This window comes from Herpailurus yagouaroundi, unplaced genomic scaffold (assembly GCF_014898765.1).
Source record: "Herpailurus yagouaroundi ecotype Mexico unplaced genomic scaffold, PumYag 29, whole genome shotgun sequence".
Lineage (NCBI taxonomy): Eukaryota > Metazoa > Chordata > Mammalia > Carnivora > Felidae > Herpailurus > Herpailurus yagouaroundi.
In genome coordinates this window covers 63,888,192-63,912,775 of record NW_024412377.1, presented here as the reverse complement: position 1 = coordinate 63,912,775, position 24,584 = coordinate 63,888,192, and the positions used below count along the sequence as shown (strand labels likewise).

Genomic DNA, 24,584 nt, shown 5'->3' with positions numbered 1-24,584 from the left:
TCCTCTCCCTGTGGGTGATCACTGGGTCAGCCTGACGTTAGGATCTGGGAGCAAGCGCTCTCTCTCTCTCTCTTATCTTCCAGCTCATGTTTCCTCCCTCTGGTGAAGCATCTTCCCTCAGATGCTTTCGACTGCCCTTTCCTCCGACTGTAGTACGAGATCCCTCTTCGGGGTGAGGGTGGGCAAACCAAGAGGAGAAGGCAGTGACTCTCTAGGCCTCCCACCAATAGACACAAGCCCACTCTGCTCATGGAAGAAGCTGTCGCTCAGGTTATCGGGTGTTCACCAGGAGTACTTTGCCTCCTAATGTACAGACATCCGTGGCAGGGAGCCTCGGAAGGAAAGAATGGAAAGATTCTGACACCCAAAACTCTTCCTAGCTCTGGTCAATCTACAGATGTGGGTATGTGGACCGACTCCACAGCCTCTCGGCCCATTCAAGATGCTCACCATTGTCAACTTCAGGTAATACCTAGAAGCTGAGCCTTCCCTCAAGGCCCAAACATTCTCAGGTCAGCCGGATATGTTTCAGTGTGGCCTCAGGTGGAATATCTTTCCATCAGTCTGTTCTGCCCTGATGAAGAGAGAAAAGTGGAATGGTGGTCCCATTTACACGTCCCCGGCCTCAGCTTTCTCATCTGGAAATTGGGATCATAATAACTACCTTGAAGCCCTGGGGTAAGGGTAAAATGAGATCACTATGTGAAAATACTGAGTACAGTGCCTGTCACGGAGTCAGTGCCCAGAGATGTCCATCCCATTCTTAGTCCTCACCAAGGATCTGGGAGGAATAAACATACCTCAGGATCTAAAATCTTATTTCCTCTGACTGTACCACAGTCCCATGCTTTGAATGGTGGTTTGTCTGTTTGTTTTTCATGCCAAACAAACTACACTCATTGAATGCTAGTGAATTCGTTCTCTTATTTTTAGATTCCTTGGACTGAAGGACAGACCTGTGAAGGAGAGATAAGCAGAGTGACCAAAACAAAGACCCATGATGTTTTTGTAGGTCTGTTTGCCTAGTCAGAAGGAAAGAAATTGTTTGGGTCTTATGAAATACCTGGCCAAGACTGAAGACCGCCATCACTACAGGCCAGGGCTGGTCTGAAGCCAGAGCAGACTCAGAACAGACGTGCTCTCTACTTTCAGCTCCGCACCCCCCCCCCCCGGCTTTTTTGCATGACTTTGGACAAGTTCTGCGACGTCTCTAAGCCTCAGTTTCTTCATCTCTAAGACGGGCGTTACAATGATTCCTAGCCCGCAGAAGCACTGAAAGGTGCCGTGAGGTGACCCAGATCGGATTAGCTTTGCTCTGAAGCAGTACACGTTCAGCAGATGGCAGAATGATTTCTGTCACGTTACCTCTTGGACAGAAGTGCTGACCCTAAGATGGCGGGATAGGCCTCGAGAGTGAGCATTCGTTTTGTTCACGCCCATATTCTGTTTAATTCCTCTCCCGGGGTCAGTTCCTGGAGAAGGAGTTGGCTTTGTTTATAAGCTGTGCTTCCATATCCAAGATGATTGCATTGCAAAGGTTTAAGAGGGACAGTAAGAATTATTAACCACAGTATAGTTGTTTTAACCTTATTTCTTATTTGTAACTTTTAAAACCAACCCTATAAGGTAGGTCTTATCATTTATAAATGAGGAACATAACGGGCTCCTGGGTGGCTCAGTCGGTTGAGCATCCGACTTTGGCTCAGGTCATGATCTCGCATTCCGTGGGTTCGAGCCCTGCGTCAGGCTCTGTGCTGACAGCTCAGAGCCTGGAGCCTGCTTCGGATTCTGTGTCTCCCTGTCTCTCTGGCCCTCGCCCACTCATGCTCTGTCTCTCTCTCATGCTCTCTCAAAAATAAATAAACATTTAAAAAAAATTGTTAAATAAAATACATGAGGAACATAAGACCCAAAGACATTAAGTCACTCTCCTAAGTAAACTCAAATAATGAACTGAGAAGCAGAATTTGAACTCAGGTATGATCCCAAAGGCTGGGATCTTCCACTCCTTCTGCTTCCTCTGGAATGGCTACTATTAGAGTGGCTGTTTGGAATACAAAGGTCTTCTCCATCCCTAAACCAAAAGGATTGTACTATTACACTCTTTGGCCAGCTCCCCATGGAAGCCCCCAAAAACCCATTAAAAAAGCCTATTCTCCAGGGCCCCAATGAATCCCACTAAGTAAATTGCTTTTTGAAAGGAAAAGGAAAATGAAACATCTGTGGCCTGAACCTTTATATGAGCAATAATTCAAGGGTCTTTCTCAGAACCCGGAAAGGGAAACCCCCTATGGAAGGGGTGTAGAAGTGTGGACCCAAGTAGAGCCAGGAATTCATTAACGTTTGTAGAGCCCTTGAAAGAGAAAAGGCACAATGTAAACTGGAACATTCCAAAGCAATTCTTTTCTCAGCTTAATTTGCTATTGGCATAATCGTGAGAAAGAAGGAATGAGGGTCTGGGGGCCCAGCTTATGTGGGAGACAAACCTCTGGCCTCCTGAAGTATTTTTCATTTCCAAAGTACGAACCATTGTTCGACTTGGGCCAGAGGACGTGAAGACCTCTGACCGGGAGGCTGTTACAGGATGGAGAGGCTGAGGGCTTACTTCACAAGGTTGTGCCTTTCTAAGTTGACGAATGAAACACAATCACAGAAGAGAGATATAAGCAAGTGCGTCCTTGATCCAAACAACCTATTAAGATGCAAGGAGTCAGCATTTCCTGGTCACCTACTATGTGCAAGTACAGAACAGCCAAGCAACATAAATGAGGAAAGAGGGTTGGTGGTGAGGCAATAGGACTGGGGTAACTGAGGTGGGGGGGGGGGGGAAAGGCCACATCTACAGGGGACAGCAGCAGCTCAGACCCAGGCAAATGCCGCCAAGGACAGGAATGAGGACCTATTACGGCTGATCTTCTGTTTTTTCAAGAAAAGACAGAGATTCTGAACTTCAAGTGAAACATCCCAATTTTCAAATTAGGGGCCGCAGGTGCAAAATTATGTTTTCTTTCATTACTCATCTTAAATGTTTCAAAGACCTTATAAAATTGGTCTTTGCAGCCCTACTTTATAGGAAATAAGTTTCCAAAAGTGGTTGGGTCAGGGTCAGGTAGCGACAAAGGTTAAAACGAGGACTTGGCCCCTGGAAGGATTCTAGGAGGGAAGGGATGAGGTCCAAGGTGAGCGGTTTGGAGCTGAGTGGGAAGCCAGCTCCCAGGTGGCACCATGAGCACCATGAGCACGTATGACCAATTACTGGACACGGCAGGGGGGTGGTATTAAAGGGCTCTGGAGCATGTGTCCACAAAACATCTCCAGAGAGGCCTAGCACCTTCTACCACAGTGGATGCGGGGGATGTGGGGGTGTGGAGAAGAAGGACCTGACATTTGTTGAGTATCTGCTACGAGCCAGGCACTGGGTTTTGCACGCATCACTCCACCGAGTCCACACAACGACTGTTTGATGAAGATATGACTGTCCCTGTTTTACCAAGGTGAGGTGAGGGGACTTACCCGGGTCACACGGCAAGGCCAGGTCAAGGCCTTCTTTCTAACATGTGCTGGGCTGGGCCTTCTTCCTGCCTGGGCTGCTGAGCAAGGTGAGTCCTGGAGCAACCTTGTCACTCACCAGCATTTTGTAAATATGGTCCAGACAAGGAGACGCTCACAAATCTGGCCAGGGCTCCTTTGCACAAGGTGAAACTCAGTAAATTAAGATGTCACACAAGCCTTGCTGTTTCCACAAGGAGGGATTGTAGCTGCAAATCTGACCCAACATGCAGGCAAAATGGGGTGTGAGCAGGTAGGTAGGTCAGGCGCTTTATTTACTGCTGCCACGATTATGATTTTAATTTGGTGTGAAGGAAACAAAAGGCTTCTAAGGGATCAACATACAGGTGGCACGGAAGTTCAGTGTTGGCTTCGCAGAGACGGGGAAGCAGGGGCTTAAAAGGGAAGCAGTGGGAGGTGGGAGAAGGAGGTAGGCTCAAGCACCAGACTGGCCTGGGATCCGGTCTCTGCTCCACCATCTCCTGGCTGTGTGACCTTAACCAAGGAGCGCCACCTCTCAGAGCCTCAGTCTCCCATCTGCAAAAATGGGATTATCATGCCAGCTACCTACCAGCCCCATTGGAAGGACTCGCAAAGACACTGGAGGTAAAGCTTCCAACAACGCCGAGCATCATCACTGTCGCTATTACTGAAATACATTCCCGAAGCGGTCACCCGTAGAAGCAACTGCTTCACTTCCTGTCACTGAAATGGTCGACGCTTAGCTGTACCTCTTAATTTCATCAGAAATGGTCTGGTGAGTCAGAGCCTTAATTAACTTTTGCACGGTGTTTTTGGGGCAGGGATCGCGCCCTTGCACTTCGCCCGTTCTCCCTGGCTCCCAATAATGGAAGTGCATGTCCCTCATAAATTGTTCTGACTCTACAAACACGAGCCCATCACCCAGCAGACACACAAAGTAGTGCACACAGCCAGCCTGCAAGGCCGCAGAGAGACCTCTCCCCAGCAGCACACTAAAGCAAGGGCTTGGAACCTAATGAAATTACCTTCCCCCTGCCGAGTTCCCTGCAGGGATTGCAGTCTGGGCTCCTGTTTGTGTGCTCATTCGGCTGTGACCTCAGGCTTTCCCCTCTCGGCAGTCCCTCCCGGTAGGATGAGTTGGGCCTTGTGACCCAGACTGAAGGGTCATGTCCTTTCCTATCCGCCGCTCTTTGCAGGATTGCAGAAAACCAAAGGGTTGGGAGTGAGGTTCAGGTCAGGGCTGCTTCCCAGACGTGGAAATCAAGCAGGGCAAAAGATGCAGAGAGTAGAACGTTGTTAACAACAGGCTCCGTGGCTGAGATAGTCAGTGCGACATTCGCCTGTGCCGTCTTCTCCTTGAGAGTCCCCAGCCTTGAGGATTCATCTTGGCAGCCCCTGTATCTGGCCAGCGCTTGGCTGCAGTAGGTGTTCAATAAATCCGTATGGAGTAAGTAAATGCCACCTAACTAGTTTCATTCGTCTTATTTTTATGGCACCCCTCCCCCGCCCATCTTTTCCCAGAAGTGATCGAAAGCAACCTACATGCTACGTGATCTAGTAATCACTAACATTCACTGAGGGCTCACAGTGTGCCAAGTTCTGCCCTGAGTCCCTTACAGGGCTTCTCCACTGTGTCTTCATAACAATCCTTTGTGACAGGTATTGTTAGGATTACCCACATTTCACAGATGAGGAAAATAGTAAGGAAGTAAGTGGAAGGAACAAAGATGGGATAAATGGGAGGCAGGTGTTATCACAGTGCCCATACTTGGAGCAGAGGGGCAAAAATCGACTCAGGGTTTATAGCAGCCTGACCAAAGAAAGAAGGAGATCTCTTAGAGTCCAGAAGATAAAAACAAACCGCTCGGAAGATGCACAAATGGTTTTCATCTGACTTGTGTGGCCTTGGGCAAATCAGCTCTGTCTCACCCTCTGTGTTTTCCTCTGTACAAAGGCAGTGCTTACAGTACTGTCCCCCTACCGGGGCAGTTATGAAGGTCCAGGCGACGATAAAGACAGCAAGCCCAGTGCCTGGAGCCCAGAAGACGCTCCATCAACATTCGCCCTCCTATATTTTCTCTGGCCTTTTTCCCCATCCACTTATTGAAGGAGGCATCTTGGAGTGTGGGTGTTTAACTGTAAAATCATCGGCAAGGCTGCCCAGCCAGCTCATTATTACTTAAAAAGAAGAAAGGGGCTGTGCAAGGCGTCTCGGGGCTTTTCAAACACGCCTGCTCCTGAATTTCACGAGCAGTGGGTGGCTGAATGGTTTGGTGAGTTCCAGCCTGGGCCCTGCTTGAGATCCACGTTGAACGAAAGGTGCCTCCAACTCCCCATTATGGTGCCGCGCCCTGGGAGGCTCGGGAAAGTCACGCTTTTCCGACATCTCCTGCAGCCGAGAAACGCAATTGATTTTCCTGGCCTCATTTTTCGGGTTTTAAAAGAACTATTTCCCCAGGGCTCCTCTGAGAGCTGAAACGGAGAAAAATCTCATTCATATGTTACCATGTAACCTAAAGACTAATCATGCACCTGACAACAGATATGGGCGGGACACCTCGTCCACGGCAGATCCAGGGCCGGGCACATGGGACGCAGGGACGGGGACAGCTACGTGATCTCTACCGTCAAAAGAGCCCTTTAGAAGGAAAGCTGTGAGGAAGACAGCACCACGCAAGGAAGCCAGCCTGGAAGAAGAGCAGGAAGAGTGACGTGGGCAGAGAGAACAGCGTGTGTAAAGGCGTGGGGATGTGGATGTTACCAGACGGTGAAAGAGGAAGCTTGATGGGTAAACAGAGGCAAGCTCAAGAAGGAGTATGGGGTCAGACGAGAGTTTATTGGGAAGACAGGAGAGCTAACATGTGTGTAATATCTGGTGTCCGCTGACATGCTTCCATTTGAACATTAAATATTGCTCTGGCAGTTTGGATGGAGATTCGATTGGAGGGGGTAAAATTGGGAGGTGGGAAGACCAGTCAAGGGCTCTAAAAATAGTCCAGCCCTGAACACATATTCCACGAGTGGCTTCTTCAGGGCCTAGCACGGAGCTAGGTATCTGGGGAAATAAACCTAGGTCTGCTGGGTGCCCACTGCATTTTGATGCTTTACAAATGTTTTCTCATCTAAGTATTACTAAACAAGATTGGTGTCTCCATTTTACAGATTAAAAAAAAACAAAAAAACCTAGCTCAGGGAAGTAAAGAGAGGTGAATCACACTGGGAGCTCCACGGCTGAAAATAAGTGTGGCCCTACTCTGCAGACCAGCGTCAGAGATGACAGCAGGTTCCAACATGAAAGGAGAGACAATTTGCTGTCTCTTCAGACTGAGATGCTGTAATCTAGAGCCAAAAATAATTCATGTGTGCCTAAAGGGTAAACTGTAAATACAGAGCCCCGAGCTCTATTAATATTCAATGATAAGTGATGTTGCTTTAAAATCAAATAAATATACACACATGGAGGTTTTAGCTGTATGCCATCATCTCCGGAACATTAGATTGTGGGCCAGGTCTGGTACTTCCATGAATCACCCGTACCGCCTACCCCAAGGCTTGGGTCACGGTGGCTATTTGGTAAATACTTATTGACTGAATGGGGCCACTTAGAAAAAAATTGCTGAAGGGGGTTACAATTAAGAGAATGACAATGGGTGCATTTCAAAAAAAAAAAAAAAAAGCTTTCAAAGCTTTAGAGAGGCATCGGGGAAATACAAAACAAAACCACACTCAGATATCACCTCACGCCAGTCAGAGTGGCCAAAATGAACAAATCAGGAGACTATAGATGCTGGAGAGGATGTGGAGAAAGGGGAACCTTCTTGCACTGTTGGTGGGAATGCAAATTGGTGCAGCCACTCTGGAAAACAGTGTGGAGGTTCCTCAAAAAATTAAAAATAGACCTACCCTATGACCCAGCAATAGCACTGCTAGGAATTTACCCAAGGGATACAGGAGTACTGATGCATAGGGGCACTTGTACCCCAATGTTTATAGCAGCACTTTCAACAATAGCCAAATTATGGAAAGAGCCTAAATGTCCATCAACTGATGAATGGATAAAGAAATTGTGGTTTATATACACAATGGAGTACTACATGGCAATGAGAAAGAATATGGCCCTTTGTAGCAACGTGAATGGAACTGGAGAGTGTTATGCTAAGTGAAATAAGCCATACAGAGAAAGACAGGTACCATATGGTTTCACTCTTATGTGGATCCTGAGACACTTAACAGAAACCCATGGGGGAGGGGTAGAAAAAAAAAAAAAGAGGTTAGAGTGGGAGAGAGCCAAAGTATAAGAGACTCTTAAAAACTGAGAACAAACTGAGGGTTGATGGGGGGTGGGAGGGAGGGGAGGGTGGGTGATGGGTATTGAGGAGGGCACCTTTTGGGATGAGCACTGGGTGTTGTATGGAAACCAATCTGACAATAAATTTCATATATTGAAAAAAAAAAGCTTTAGAGAGGTAGCTGGGTACAAATAAATTTTGTTTATTAATTTTTCACATATTTACTGAAAACTACCTACACCCTCCTAATAATACTAAGCCAGATGACTTTATGTTTTAATTCTTTTTTGAAAAAGTTCAAAGAAACAGATGATTTCTCTGTTCTTTCAAATTTTCTAGAGCACTGAGAAAGAAAAAGCCATGTTCATTCTCTTTACAAAGACAACATAATAATAATACCATACCTGACAAAGACAGCACACACACAAAATCACTCAACGTAACCTCACAACATTATTAAAGCCAAATTTCCAAATAATATATTATCAGACAGAATTCAGTAGTATACCGTGACCAAATGTGGACATGTGAGAATGGCTTAGTATTTAAAAATCTGTTTGCATAATTTACCATAATGCCAAGCCAAAGAAGACAAACCATACATGCAGAAAAGGCATTTGGGGAGAAAAAAAATCCATGAAAGTATAAATGGCGAAATGTTAGGAATAGCAGACCTGAAGTTACTGGCCAATGCAATTAGACAAGAAAATGACATGAGGAGTCTAAAAACAAACTACCGGGGAAAGAGCACAAGGAGACTAAATATCAGATAGGAGAGCAATATTAGCATTAGTGGCAGATGGCACAATTACATATGTAGAGAACACAAAGGGTTACATTTTTAAACAAAGTATTAAAAACAGGAGAAGTTAGTAACAACTACCCGGTGGGCAAAGAAATGTACAAAATTCAAAAGGATTTTTATTAAGTGTAAATAACAACCAGTTAGCAAATATAATGGAAGGAAAGGTCCCTTTTACAATATCAACAAAAAAATAGATAAAATACTTTGGAATAAACTTAATCAGAACTGTAAAGATGATTTTACAGTTCAGCTAGAACCTCTAAAAAAGACTTTGACAGATGCAAGGTTAAATGTGTAGCTACATAGACCCAATACTTTACAGATGTAGCTTCTCCTCAAATGAATCTATTAATTCTTGTAACTAATATGAAAAAGTAGCATGAGTTTTTTTGGAACCTAAAAATTATATTAGTATTTATCTGGAAAAGGAAACACACTAGAAGGGGGTAAGGTGTCTCTGAAAAATCAAAGGAATGAGGGAAGCACAGTTTACACAGATTGTAAGATGTGTCATAAAATTATGTAATGGAGACAACTTGGTATGGTCTCAATTTTCAATAGCAAACAATTATAAGATCAATGAAAGAAGAGAGAGCCCAGCAGTAAATTCAAATATATACGGGAATGCAGTATCTAAAAACAGTGGCATGACAAGTCCGGGAGAGGAAAGGTTAACTAATGAATGTGGAACAAGTGGCAAACTGCCATTCACAAAGAGAGAAAGCTGGATTCCTACCTTACTCATTGCAAATTCCAGATGGATCAAGATTTTAACATAGAAAATAAAATCATAAAAGTATCAGAAGAAAACATGAGTTCAGGGTGGGAGAAGGCCTTGATTTTTATAGAACCAAATGTATCAGTATTTTCCCTTATGCCTTCCGGAGTTGGTGATTAATTTAAGTTAAAGCAAAAGTAGGAAATCCTGCAGGCTTAATAAATAAGTTACACCATACACAAAACCAAAAGGCAAAGGTCAACTGAGAAAGTACCACATAAGTGAGAATGACTAAGTTCTCAGCTTTGGGAAGAGGCCACGCCCATCAGTAGGAAGGAACAGCAAGTGGTCCAACGAAATAGGATGTTTTCCAGGAAGGAAACAAAGGTCAAACAGTCAATTAGTAAACAGAAAGGGGCTCCCTCCCACTGATAATGAAAGATACACAAACCTAAACAAAGGTGAGGTGCCATTTACTATGTATCAGATTGGTAAAGCTTTTAAAGATTGTTAAAATTAGCAATGTGGGGAAGAACACACTTTCAGGCATGATGAAGGAAGAACACACTGGTGGAAACATTTTAGTAGATACCTTGGCCAAACCTATTAAAATTGAAGACCCAAAGACTCTTTGGCAAAGCTTGTCAGATAAAGATTCTCATATTCTACAAATATACTTGAAAAATATATGAAAGATGTGTGTGTGTGTGTGTGTGTGTGTGTGTGTGTATGTGGATACTCACACTAGGAGGTTCACTGCAGCAGAGTTTCTCACGACAAAAGACTGAAAGCTAGAACAACAATAGGGCACTGATTTTGAAAGATTATGAAAACCCTCAGTCGACAGTCATTAACAAGAACAAAAAAGGATCTCAATGTGCTGATGTGGAAAGATCTCTGAGACATATTATTAAGAGAAATCAAGCAAGGTGCCGGAGAATATATATAAAATGGTCCCATTTGAGAAAACAAAAAGGATATCAAATGTATATATGCATATGTAAATCTATATATGCTGACAGGTAGAAATGTCTCTAGATGGGAACATAAACCATTCCTGGACCATCCAATAGAGCTTTCTGCAATGATGGAAATGTCCGATAAATTTGAGCCATCCAATATGGTAGCCACTAGACTCCTGTGGCTATTAAACACTTGAAATGTAGCTTGTGTGACTGAGGAATCAAATTTCGAATTTTATTTCATTTTGATTAATTTCAGTGAGTATAGCCACACCTGGCTAGAGGCTTCCAATTGGGACAGCATAGACATAGACAATGGCTAGTTGAGGTGGGAAGGATTAGGAAGGGAGAGAAAAGGAGACATTTTTCAGTTTATGCTTCTTATACTGTAGGAACTTTGCACATGTAGATGTGTTACTCTTATTTAAAGAGAAAAGTTATGGACCACCTATTGTTTTCAAGGCCACAGGGGATGTAGAACTCAGGCAGGGGTGACATCTGTCTTCAAGAGCCCAGGCTTTCACAGGGCATTGGAAAATTATAGTTAAGAAAATAGCTGCACAAAGGAGGTGAAGTTGACCAGCTCTCTCCAGTGAGGAAAATCCCAGAGGAAACAGTTCCACATCTGACAGAGGGGAAGGGAGGACAAGCTACTAGGATGGTCTTCATCCAGGAGGTGATGTTTGAGCCAGGTCAATGAGATAAATAGGTGGGCACTAGACCCTGGGGGAGAGAAAAGTATTCAGGGTGCAGGAAACAGCTAAGCCGAGGAGTGGAGGAGATAGGCCAGAGTGTGCCGAGGATCCTGTGAGTAATATAGGTTGGCGGGAGGAACTTGAAGGCAGGAAGGAGGGGAGATTGAAGAGATGAGCAAAAGACAGGTCATGAGGACCGCGTGCAAAGAACTAAGCAGTTCAGATATCACTGTGAAGGCCAGGGAAAGCCCCAAAATGATTTCAAGCGAGAGTAAAAAGTGATCACAATGATTTTGAGAAGAGACACACATCGGCTGTGACATGGAAAGTCAAAATCAAAGGTTGAAGCTGGAAGTGAGGGTGCAGTTGAAATATATACGAGACTTATTTTTAGCCTCTATAGAGAAATAATAAGAAAGCTATTTATGGGTCTAAAATTGCATTCCGCTCATGAAACAATCACATTTGGTCTGTTTAAAGTTAGGCAGTACCAAGGGAAAAGAAAATTCAAAGGGCAGTATTTTTCCCAGCTCCCAAGGCCATCTCATTTTTATTGAACCCCTAGGACCTTGAGAAGTCTTTTGTCTTTACCTTAACTAATTTTTCCAGGGCTTCAAATCTCCAGGAGATGGCTAGGATAAGAAACTGAATAACTCAACAAATCTGACACATCTCAGTGGGGCAAGAGTGGTATGATTCCTGTTTTTCGACCAATAAACATGGTGGCAAATCCTAGACCAATGCTTCTTCTCCTTGGCACCCATGACATTTGGTGCAGGATAATACTTTGTAGGGGTCATCCAGTACGATACAGGCTGTTTAGCAGCATCCCTGGCCTCTACCTACTAAATGCCAATAGTATACACACACGGGTGCACACACAAACACACGCACAGGCCACAGCCGAGACAGCCATAAATGTCTCGCATTGCCAAGTGTCCCCCGGATGCAAAATCACCCCTGGTCGAGAACCACTGTAAGAACATCAAAGACAGAAGAGCCCTTGGAGACAATCCTACCCAACTTCCTCATTTTACAGATGGGAAAACTGAGGTCCAGAGACTGAGCCTAGAAGTCAGGCATCCTCACCCAGGTTAGAGATTTTTTTTGGACACTAGAGATCTTTTTCTTAGCTTCAAAGAAATGCAGTTAAAAACAAATCGGCAGAATTTTCATTCAAGTCAGCTTCATCTACGTGTGTATTCATTTATAGTTTCTCTCTCTCCTCTCTCTGCCTTCTCTCTTTCTTTCACTGATATACATGATTCATCCTAGAATTTCTATTTACTGATTTGGTTTTCTAGCCACAAATACGACCAAAATTATTATTATTGTTGTTGTTGTTGTTATCTAAAAAAATTTTAAGTTTGTTTATTTACTTATGGAAAGAGAGAGCGAGAGAATGCAACTAGGGGAGGGGAAGAGAGAGAGAATCCCAAGCAGTCTTGGTGCTGTCGGTACAGAACCCAACCTGGGGCTCGAACTCACGAACTGTGAAATCACGACCTGAATCAAAGTCAAGAGTCAGACATTCAACCGACTGAGCCACCCAGGTGCCCCTATTATAATTATGTTATTAGTAAAACATCCACTCTCTCTAATTCGGCATTTTTTGTTTGTTTGTTTTCCCCTTGTTCACAGTGAAGAGGGTAAGCGGAAGATATCTAATATATACCAGGGGCTACTGTGTGCCAGAGCCTCTGACAGGCACATCGCAAACATAATCAGGGGCGCCTGGGTGGCTCAGTCGGTTGAGCGTCCGACTTCCGCTCAGGTCATGATCTCACGGTTTGTGAGTTCGAGCCCCGCATCGGGCGCTGTGCTGACAGCTCAGAGCCTGTTTCAGATTCTGTGTCTTCCTCTCTTTCTGCCCCTCCCCTGCTGGTGCCCTGTCTCTCTCTCTCCCTCAAAATAAACACTAAAAAAACAAAAATTAAAAAAAAAAACGTAAACGTTACAACAATCCTTGGAAGTGGGCATGGGTATCCCCATTTTGCAAAAGAGGAAAGTGAGGCCCATGGAGGTGAGGTGACTTGCCCAAGGTCAAACAGCCAATGAGTGTTCTAGAACTAAGTTCAAACCAGCACCCGTCAGATTGCATAATGCGACTGAGTTCAAGTTGTGGAGAATTAGAATGAGCTCACGATTAACACCCAAGTAAGAGTTGACTGTTCCCAGAGAACTGAATTCCCTCCCAGTTTCTCAGATCGTGGAGCTGAGGGGCTTGTCAGCACCTCCAGGAGGAAGCTAGGCCTGTGTGGCAGTTGCTATGACAACTAATTTTCTTATAATTATAGAACATGGTGGTGACACATGAGCTGCACATACAGTCACTTTGTTAGGACCTGTCTACCTCTGACAGTTCCAGGAGCTTAAACATCACAATTTTTTTTAAATCACATTTAATATAATCACGCGTTGTGGCAACGGAGGCCCAGAGAGCAAGAAAGCCAGGAGACGAACCCTCCCGCCATGTGATGGGACCGAGAGGCAAAGCCACGTGACAAGCAGTGAGGAAAATGGCATTTCTCCCCTGGGAACCTCTGCTTCTCTTTTTCCTTCTTGGATCAATGCATTTCAGGGCTTGGCCAAACAGTGTATTCAAAGAAAAGAAAGAAGAGCCAAAGCAAAATTAGACGAATGCTTGGCAAACAGCAAGGATAGGCAGCAAAATGTAGCATTCTAACAGAACAACACTTCTCAGTTTAGTTTAATTTAGCCAATTCCCAAAATGTGTAGGTTTTCCCAATTTGGAAGATGGGTATAGACAAAAGACCACATATAGACACTCACACATACACTCAAGAACACCCATAGAGGGGCGCCTGGGTGGCTCAGTCAGTTAAGCGTCTGACTCTTGATTTTGGCTCAGGTCATGATCTCAGGGTCGTGAGATTGAGCCCCGACTTGGGTTCTGCATTGGGCGTGGAGCCTGCTTAAGATTCTCTCTCTCTCTCTCTCTCTCTCTCTCCCTCCCTCTGCCCCTCCCCGACTCTCTCTCTCTGAAAACAAAAAAGAAAGAAAGAAGGAAAACATCCATAGACACACACATCACAGTGGGTCAGAAAAGCCTGATTCTACCCTTTATTGGCTGTGTGATCTTGAGTATCTTAACTAACATCTCTGATCCTCAGTTTTCTCCTCTGTACGTTGAAAATTGATCTCTCCTTCATGAGTTATCGTGAAGATGGCATGGGAAGTGACTAGCAAACTACCTGACACATACAGAAGCTCAATAAAATGGAAGTTATTGTTATTAATTAATTCATTACAAACAATAATTTTTTTTTTCAACGTTTATTTATTTTTGGGACAGAGAAAGACAGAGCATGAATGGGGGAGGGGCAGAGAGAGAGGGAGACACAGAATCGGAAACAGGCTCCAGGCTCTGAGCCATCAGCCCAGAGCCCGACGCGGGGCTCGAACTCACGGACCGCGAGATCGTGACCTGGCTGAAGTCGGACGCTTAACCGACTGCGCCACCCAGGCGCCCCACAAACAATAATTTTTAAATATTGTTTTACTTTCCACGAACACCTTCCTCTTATGACCCCAGTGTGGGACTGGAGAAAACATCATGAAGTCCTGCCTTCGGTGGCACGTTCAGCAACCTAGCCAGGTAGCAAGAGATCTCTGCCGAAGCAGAGACGGGCACAGGGGCCGAGGGAAATGTCGGGACCGTGGGGCTCCCAGGTGAAGAATTAACGTGGGGGATCGAGGACTGGTTTCTGGAGGAGGTGACAGTTGAGCTGGGTCACAAGGCAGAGCACGTGGGGTAGACTCGAGGGAAAAGTTCACGGGCAAAGACGTGGAGGTGAGAACGGGCATACGGCAGACTTGCAGAACCATGTGAAAGTTGAAGCCCTGGGCGTGCAGGAGGTCAGTGGCAGAGGGACAGGAACTAGCAGCAAGGACCACCTCTGGACAAGCCTGCAATGCCATGCTGTTGGCCTGTAGGAAGTAGGGAGCCACTGAAGATTCCTCAAGCAAGATGTAATGATCTGATGCGATTTTGCCCATGCTGGGTGGAAGGGGGTGAGATGGAGACAGACAGGGTGAGTGAGGAGGGACACGTGTGCCAAGACAACGTCAGTTGAGACGGAGGGCCAACCGAGATGGAACGAGGCACGGCTTTGCCTTGGAGGCCCAGCCTAGGTGGATGCATCCCATCGGGTCACGTGACCGACTCCCCAGAAATATATTATTGCGTAACTACAAGGGCGCCCATGGTACGGTGTTAGTTTACGTTAACTCCGTCCTCACACCAGGCTTAGATTGTGGACATCACTAGTCCATTTTACAGATAGGGAAACAGAGGTTCAGAAAGGTGAAATGACCTGCTTTAGTCACACAAATCCCCAACCCATGTATTCCCCCTTCTTCCGTGTGGCCTTTCGTCACGCTCTTGGGGACGGGGCGTGATTCGTCATGTTTGCCCATTTCCATTTTTCGTTACGAGCTTCCAACAGTTTAACAACTGGTTTGCAGACTTTTCATAACTGGCTCTCAGGACAGGGTGTGAGCCAGCTCCAGCCCCCCCTGCAGGAGTCCCATAGGAAAGAAGAATGTTCACAACACTCTAGCAGTCTTCTTGGCCATCAGATGTACTCACCCAGTCACTTGCTTTCTTGTAGCACTTACTTACCAAGGCTTGTTTGCATCGACGAGAATGAGAAGCCAGCACTAAAAGCAGCTTCAGTAATTTGACTATGGAGTGGTCACTGAGTTGCCCCCCACCAACCCTGTCGCCCCGGCCCTCCCTGAAACCCTAAGCACATTCCTTCTGAGACAGCACCATGGATGTTTTTGTTAAAAACAAAACAAAACAGAAAAGCCACATTTGGTTTTCAACGATCAATTAGCAACAACATGCATTTCTGAAAGCTACCCTAACAGTACAATTCCATCGGGCTCAGAGAAAGTGCCCAGACAAAAGCATAGGCCAGCATCTTTATTCTGATTTTCAGTAACACCCTAGCCAAAAATGCAAGCATAAACATCAAATACTATCATGGCCTTTCTCCACCGGGTACTCATATGCAGATTCTTCCCGTGCCAGATAATGACTCTGCTCTTAACCCAGCAGGCAATGTTTTTAATAACTCACCTATGACATTCCTCACAATAAAAAAATAGGAGAGCCATAAAAACCAAGACAACAGATAATAAAGTAAAGCATCTTATCTCCATTTGCCCCTGTCAGCAAAGATTAGAATCCCTCCCGAGGAAAGCAGCCCCTGGGGTTTTGATGAAAAATTGGCAGAAGCAAATGGCAAAGGTAGAAATGGGGTCTCACCTCCCTCGGAATGTGGCGTCAAAAAGAGACATTTATAAGAATGTGTCATTGTCAAGGAGCTGAGAAGCAAAGATGAGGCCCTGATTTTAAATAAAGATATTGAAGATGAGGCAGGCAGAGCTCTGGTGTTATTAATAAAGGCAGAATTTCTCGGTCAGCCAGGGGGATTTTTTTTTTGGTCTACTCATTCATCTGTTCACTCAGTTATCGAAGCCATCTTTTGGTTCCTAAGGTGGCCAGACACTGGCTAGGCTCTTGGGGTCCGAAGATGAAGAAGATACCATTGTGGCCCCCAGTGAGTGCAAGACGCGGCAGGTAACTCGATGACGTCCACACCATGTTACCAGTGCTAGAACAGAGGCTCGTACAGCAGGTGCAGGAAACCCAAAAGGAAGGATAGACCATGCGGGCAAGCTGGCAGAACCACACGGGCCAGGGGCCACTCGGGTGGGGTGTTGAGGGATGAGTAGGGAATGTGTGCAATGGTGAAGGCAGCAAAGGCATTCTGGCTGGAAGGGACAGCACGAACAGACAGGAAGGCAGGCAGTGGGGGGAGCGCTTTGGGCAGTCGGAGCTTGTGGGAGAGGCAGGCGAGCAGCGGAACTGCAGACGGGTTTTTAAGGTGGCAAAGCCCTCAAGGGATGGGCTCCTTCGGAAGAGTCCTTCTCTGGGGCGGTGAGGACAGGCGCCTGAGAAAGGAGGCAGGGGCACCCAGGACGAGGCCGGGCCTTGAGAGGATGGGTGAACGGAGAAGAGAGTACAGTTATTGGAGACTTTCAGGAGGGAAAGAGGCCTGGACTCTTCCAGCTTTTAATTTTTTTTTTTTCAACATTTTTTAATTTATTTTTGGGACAGAGAGAGACAGAGCATGAACGGGGGAGGGGCAGAGAGAGAGGGAGACACAGAATCGGAAACAGGCTCCAGGCTCCGAGCCATCAGCCCAGAGCCCGACGCGGGGCTCGAACTCACGGACCGCGAGATCGTGACCTGGCTGAAGTCGGACGCTTAAACGACTGCGCCACCCAGGCGCCCCTCTTCCAGCTTTTAGACATGGCCACCGACCCTGGCAGGCTGGTTCTGACACGGCACTATGTCCTTTCTTATGTTGGTGCACGAGCGGAGCAGAGGCCTGAGACAGAGGGCCGGGACCCCATCCCTTGGTCACACAGAAGAGAAGGAGAAGGAGGAAAGGAAAACCTGGCAGGCAAATTGGCTTAGCAGCGTCCCCGGGGAGCTACTCACTCGTAGCTCAGTTCCCTTCCACTGTAAGCAGCCTTGAGAACTGAGTGGGTCAAAGAATTGAGTGGAGGGGCGCCTGGGTGGCGCAGTCGGTTGAGCGTCCGACTTCAGCCAGGTCACGATCTCGCAGTCCGGGAGTTCGAGCCCCGCGTCGGGCTCTGGGCTGATGGCTCGGAGCCTGGAGCCTGTTTCCGATTCTGTGTCTCCCTCTCTCTCTGCCCCTCCCCCGTTCATGCTCTGTCTCTCTCTGTCCCAAAAATAAATAAACGTTGAAAAAAAAAAATTAAAAAAAAAAAAAAAGAATTGAGTGGATCAGTGGATGGGTTTTTGTTTATTTTGTGTTGTTTCTTTGTTGTTGCTTGCTTTTAGTAATAACCCACAGGCCCCTGTTCTCTAAGAATTACTAGCCCTCCCACTCCCAGTGCTCCCCCACCCTACTTCTTGTTAATGTGTCCATTTGTCTGACAGGAACGTTGAGTTCTGGTCCCTTTGCACTAATGCATTCCTCCCATTCCGTCTTCTCCCACTGATCGTGCTCTGGGTGTCCTCCAGACATCCCCAGGATCTTTCCCCACGCACTTGGACGGCCCCCAATCCGCGCTTGCCTAGGCCATGGCCACCAGAGTCAGACTTTCTGGACCCTGAATCAGGATGTGGTCAGACACGAATACTGAGACAATTCCAAAAGACTGGGATTCCAGTTGCCACACACCAGACCCCCAGTCTATGCCAGGCCCTGTGCTGGGAACTGGAGACGTGTGGGTAGGCCCTCCAGGGATCCGAGGCTGGGGGCCAGGCTGCGGATGCGAGAGAAGCCAATTACCCTACAGCGGCATTCAAGGCCCCCATGTTACTTGCAGAACCAAGAGGAGGCACCAAACCCAGCTGAGAGGATCAGGGGAAGCAGCCCAGAGTTGCTGATCTGACAGGGACAATACAGCTGAGAAGGTGGCCAGAATGTTCTCGACTAATCCACATTTGTGAGCTCCTTCCAGAGCGAGAGAATTCTGTCTCATGCGCTCTTCGTCTCCCGGCAACGGGCCTTTGGCCCCAGCTCGGAGCAAATACTGATAAAGACAAAAAAAAGGGGGGGAGGGGAGGAAGAACAAGGAAGGAAAGAAGGCAAGCCAGCCACAGAATTGGCAAGGGCAATCCCAGGGTGGCACGAAGGTGTGGCAGAGGGAGTGGGATAGGGTTGGGTTCTTATTTTGTTCTAACACATCCGGGCTGAATGGCCTTTGGAGCCACTTCACTTCTCTGACCATCAGCTTCCGCATCTGCAAAATGGGGATAACAATAGGAGTACCTCTTGGTTGTTATGAGGCTGAAAAGTGGATTAAAAGCATATTTTAACAAATAGTAGGATTATTCCTATTATCACCGATCTATTGAGGAACAGCCTACCAAAAAATCTGCCTACACTCCTCAGTAGGCAAAAAGGTGGCTCCAGAGGTCACTGTAGATAGCCAGAGAGGCTGCCCATGAATCCAGACATTGAACCGGCTTCTCCTTGAACAATTCCTGCACTTTCCCAAGGGGGAAAGCTGGAAGGGGAGGCCCAGATTTGCCTCCAGCCAGCAGACAAAAGCTGGCTAATTAGGCAGGAAACTAAGAACCCAGGAGGAAGAAAGGGGATCTGAACAGGAAGGAGATAAAATGATCATTCATTAAGATCTAGAGGGTACCAAGGACTTACACTATTTGTTATGTCAACTGTGTGGCCTGGTTTATTACTGAGGAATCAGGAGCTCAGAAAGGTGAAGGGACTTTCCCAAGGTCACGGAGCCAAGAGGTGACAGGGACGTGATCTCAGTTGCCCAGGTCATCCTAGCCCCAAAGACCCAGAACACCTCTCATTCACCTGACACGCTGGCCTCCAAATGCAACACTCAGTTCCTTCTCACACCAGCCTGGGGGACAAGCGGGTCTGACAGCATGGCCAGATGCACCAGCACTTTCCACAACACCAACATCCTCCCCAGCACCAGCACCTTGCACGGTGCCAGCACCCTCCATAGCACCTTTCATGGCAAAATCAGCTTTAGAAGAACACCTAGGTCCCAGGACTAAGAAAGAAGGAAGGGCTCCTCTCTGCATGCTCCTGTTGTCTCAAATAGCCTGATGAACAGTTTCTCAAGTCTGTGACCCCTCACAAGAGCCTTCTTGGTTTTAGAAAAGACAAACATTCCAGGTGATTCTTTCAGCCAGTCTTTTTCGGTTCATCTCCCCCGCCCGGTCCTGTCCTCTCATTCTCTCATGTTGCCCCCAGCTGCTCTGTCCAGGTCAGTTTTGAAATGTGAAGCAGGGGCGCCTGGATGGCGCAGTCAGTTAAGCGTCCGACTTCAGCCAGGTCACGATCTCGCGGTCTGTGAGTTCGAGCCCCGCGTCAGGCTCTGGGCTGATGGCTCGGAGCCTGGAGCCTGTTTCCGATTCTGTGTCTCCCTCTCTCTCTCTGCCCATCCCCGTTCATGCTCTGTCTCTCTCTGTCCCAAAAATAAAATAAAGGTTGAAAAAAAAAATTAAAAAAAAAAAAAAAAAGAAATGTGAAGCAGTGAGCTGTTCCTCCCCTGTGAAGGTCCTGGAATCAGGGGCAGGTGTCTCCTGGCCAGCCCCACAGTCACCCCTGCCGGTGAGCAAGACCGCGGGGAGGCAGCCCAGCCACTGTTTACCAGCACCACACTCTCTAAGACTAGCTGGGAACTCTCTGACTTCCGGTGCTGGTTCTCCAGCACAAAACTCCATCCTGAGTTCCAGGCCATTTACATCCAAGGGCAACCAGACCACCATCCTTGGCCATCTCCCCCAGGCACCTCTCACTCCAGGCATCCCCCCAGCCTAGATCTCCCAGCTCCTGCTCCAGTGGACAGCATGCCCCTGCCCAGCCAGCCAAACGAGACACCAAGGAATGTCCCCAATAGCCCTTTGTTCTACCAGGAAAAAGTCCTATAAATCCCATCTTCAGAACAGCCCACCGGATCCCTGAGCCCTGCTGCAGCCAACAGCTCAGACCCTAGACTCTTCCTAATTGCCTTCAAAGCCTCCTCCCAGGCCCCTGAGATACAGGCCCCCTCACTTCTACAGATATACCCTCCACACCACCCAGGGGCAGCTCTCTTTGAGAAAGCAGAGAGGCTTGTGAATGCTCACTGCTTTACGTAAACAAACGGGGCTCCCGCCCACACCCGACAGTCAGTGCTGACGAAGGACAGGTGCCCCCAAACCCAATACCTTCCTTCCTGATTCCCAGGACCAATCGAGTCAAGCTGCATGGGGAGCTTCCGCAGGCCCAGACCCTGACTGAGCCCCTCCTTTTCTCTTAGTTGACCCACTTCTGTTTGAGCGGGAAGTGACCACCGTGGGCAACCTGGCTGAACAGAAAGGCCAGTCTGGCCCAGCTCTGAGCCCTGGCCCCTGCTACCTGCTGGCTAGAGGAGCAGGTCACGGTCACTGTCCTGAGCCATGGTTCCCCTTTGAGACACGGAGGGATACATCAGTCTCTCGGGGGCTTGTGGACGTTAAATAGGATTAAATGGCAACATACCAAAAGTGCTCAGAGAAGAGGAAAAAAAAAATCATCCAGCACCACCCCAGATAACACGGCCACAGACAGCATATGTTGATATATTTCCTTCCACGTTTTTCCCCCCTCTGTTTACTTGTGTGTGTGTGTGTTTTTTTTTTCCATAGTTCCAATCCTGGAAAACACACAATTTTAATCTCTGCTTTTTTCACTGAACTTTCTCTCTGAAGTATTTGCCCAAATTATTGTGTGTTTTCATCACCATCATTTTAAAATGACTGCCAAATAAAGAATAATTCCACCAGAAGCTTGTAACACTCTATTTGGTAAAGATAAATAAATAAATAAATAAATAAATAAATAATAATAATTCTACTTCTTTTCTGATTACTGAAATAATGCATGCTCATATCAAATTTGGAAAGCAGGGGAAAGTCAAAAGAAGACGCAAATATCTCATGGGTAATTCAGAGTAAACTAACTACTCTCTCAGAAAAAGGAAACCTTGAGAAACTGCCAAAATAGCCCATCATAGGGACACGGGGCTTGTTTCCAGAATCCTGAGGAAGTTGGTGACAATGTAGCATTGCTTCAAATATTTTGATTTTATAAATAACACTGCAGTGCACATTGTGGTTTGTGAATCCGGGCATATTTCCCGCGGCCCCGGGGGCGGGGGGGGCGCGGCGGCGGTGCACAGGTCAGCTCATTCTCTGGCCCAGTGCGTCCTTATGCTCCAGGATGGCCCCGGCCTCCCCTGGAAGCTCAGTGCTCATTCTTTTAAGGTCTGCAGTTCAGGCCACGCCCATATTCACACCGGGCCCACACTGAGCCAGACAGGAAAGCTACAGCCCAAAGTAAGAGAACCCGGCCCTCAGAGGTCGGGGAGGTGGTCAGCATCCAAGGAATTCTCACCCTCCCGAGGGATGCATATAGAGGGACCGCATTCCCTCCCGGGCTCACACACCCAGCTGCGCTAACACAGATTTAGCAGGGAGATGGGGAACGGCTTGTTTACCATATACACACTCCAGTCCCAGATAACCAACCAAGAGCTGTTTTTACTTTCAAAATCCCCAGTCACGGTTGACACTAAATAGCTACGGTTTGTTGGGTACTTACCATGAACAGATCCAAGGGCTCTGCATGTCTTCTGTACTTCACCCTCCCAGCAACCCTAGTATCACCTCCATTCGACAAATGAGGTTTGCTGGCTGGGCGCGGCCCCTTGACTGGTCTAAGGTGGAGACAGGGCTCCTACCCAGTCAGACTGCTCCCATATCCGTTGTCAGAACCACTGGTTCTAGTAAAATCATGGCTGATTTTGCTTCCTAGATATCTTTTAGGTCTTCCCGTGTCTCTCTATCTGCTTGCTATCCTTGTTCAAGCCACCGTCTCTTTCCACTCGGACGATTGCAGTAGCCTCATAGTCTCCCCACGCTCCCTCTTGCCTGCTGCAGTCCATCAGCCACATAAAAGCCAGCGTGCTTTATTTAAAACCCACTTAAATCATGTCTCTCCCCTCCTTGAAGTCCTTCAGAGGCTTCCTTTATGCTTCTAGCATAAAACCCAAATTCCCGCATATAGTCTACAAGGCCTAGAACTGTCTGCCTTCTGCCCACTTCTCCTGTCTCATATCTGCCTGATCCCTACCCACTGCCGACAGTCTTGCCTCGTCGCCCTTATTCCTATTCGAGAGTTGGGACCAGCCTCAGGGCCTTTGCACAAGCTGTGCTCGTCCCAGCTACCTAAGTGACTTCTCCAGGTTATTTCCCTGAGGTCCTCCTTGCACGGCGTGCTTCATGGCTCCTTCACACAACTTATCACAGTGATATATACTTATCAGTCCCCCGAGTGAGAAGGACCAAGAAATAGAAAGTCATCCATTTGGTTTTTTTCCACTAAGAAGTCAGCTTTTCTTTCCTTTTGTCTTTTTTGCATTTTGTTGCAACCATCCACTGACTGAAATTTGAGGGTTTTGTAAAAATACATTTCCATCATATTTCCCGGGGATTGTGATGGAAAGACAGAGAGACAGGGACAGGCAGAGAAAGAGGAAAGGAGACACATGTATCAATTATCAAATTATCTGAGCATTCCAGTGCAGAAGAGAGCGTAAGTAGTGTTCAAGAGGCAGAGCTTTTGTTATTTGATCAGACTCTGTGCCCCCGGACAGTGTGGCCTCGAGAAATCCTCTAGAAAAAGCCTATGCCATTTCCCACTCTTCAGTAGCAGCTACTCTACTGGCACGAAGAAACTTGAGCTGGCGGAAGCCAGCCTTACCTTTACAGTTTGTGTCACCCCGTCAAGAAACTAACCGTAAATTCAGCGATTTTCGGCACCCGGAACTTTCCTTTGTTCTTCTGTTCAGGCTGATATTCCGTTCTTGTCTTCACAATCACCTGAAATGGTCAGCCAGTGTTAGCACACGTGGAGACTTCAAACACTTCTCTGCTTTTCTTTTTCTCAGTAACTAGAATTTTTATACATCGCACAAAGAACAGAAAATAAAGAACTTCCCTCTCAAACACACAAGAGCGTAGAAAATTCAAATTATCCGTACTGCCCCATTGCAACAGAGGCAACCATAGGTGACAGTTTTGGTCATACCTTTCCAGATGTATTTATACGTGTCTATAGGCGTCTATGATGTATATGTGTGCTATTATGCAAACATATATATTTTTATGTAACAGGTTCGTGCTTTGTGAATCATAACCTACTTTTATCATACAACAATACACTAACATTTTTTAACGTAGACAAATACGCAATTGTATTTTGCCTTTTGATGCAGCATAATATGTCACGGATGCGTACTCTACAATTAGTCCGATGGGTCTCTGTTGTTGAACATTTAGGTGGTTTCCACAGTTTGGGTGATGTAAATAAGTTATGATGAACAACCTGAAGCTCAACCTTTCTACATACACTTCACTGCAATTTGATTTAAGGGCTTGCACCAAGAAAAACATAAAGGTCGTTGAATCTCTTGGATCATATTTTTCTGAAGTCTGAATATTTTGCAGAGGTGGTTAATATCTTATCAAGATACGCTGTCAACCTGCCAAGGCATTTATGGAACTGAGTCCCACTGTGTAGGCAAAGCGGAAGAAAAAAGAACCTGACAGATAATCAATAACAATGGCTGAGTGCCATAGCATCAGGAAGAACACCGAAGCTGTCCGAGACTCAGGGCCTCACCTGTAAAACATGGGCAATAGCCATAATCGTCACCCCTATTGAACAAGGTTGTTTTGAGGGTTAAATGAGATGATAATGGGTAATATTTTTGGAATTATTTATTATGTGCCAGAACTGGAACGAGCACTTCATATGCATTTATCTACATACCACTACTATTTCCACTCTTCTGACAAGGAAACTGAAGCTCAGAGATACTAAGTCACTTGCCCAAGGTCACACAGCTACAAGGAAGCTGTCTTCTAACCATGATCACTCTTACTTCTCGCCGGAGCTTAGATTAACTGAATCTTCACTGAAAACTCCCACCACGTTTTCCCGGAGA

General features: G+C 46.5%; 1 protein-coding gene across 1 annotated transcript in view; it reads right to left on the bottom strand.

Moving 5' to 3' along the window:
* The window catches only part of NSG2 (neuronal vesicle trafficking associated 2), a 56,686-nt gene that overhangs the window by 15,817 nt on the left and 16,285 nt on the right, over positions 1 to 24,584 (bottom strand). Inside the window, exon 3 of the mRNA XM_040445443.1 lies at positions 23,374 to 23,457. Coding sequence (XP_040301377.1) covers positions 23,374 to 23,457 — 84 coding nt within the window. The remainder of the gene's footprint in view (positions 1 to 23,373; positions 23,458 to 24,584) is intronic.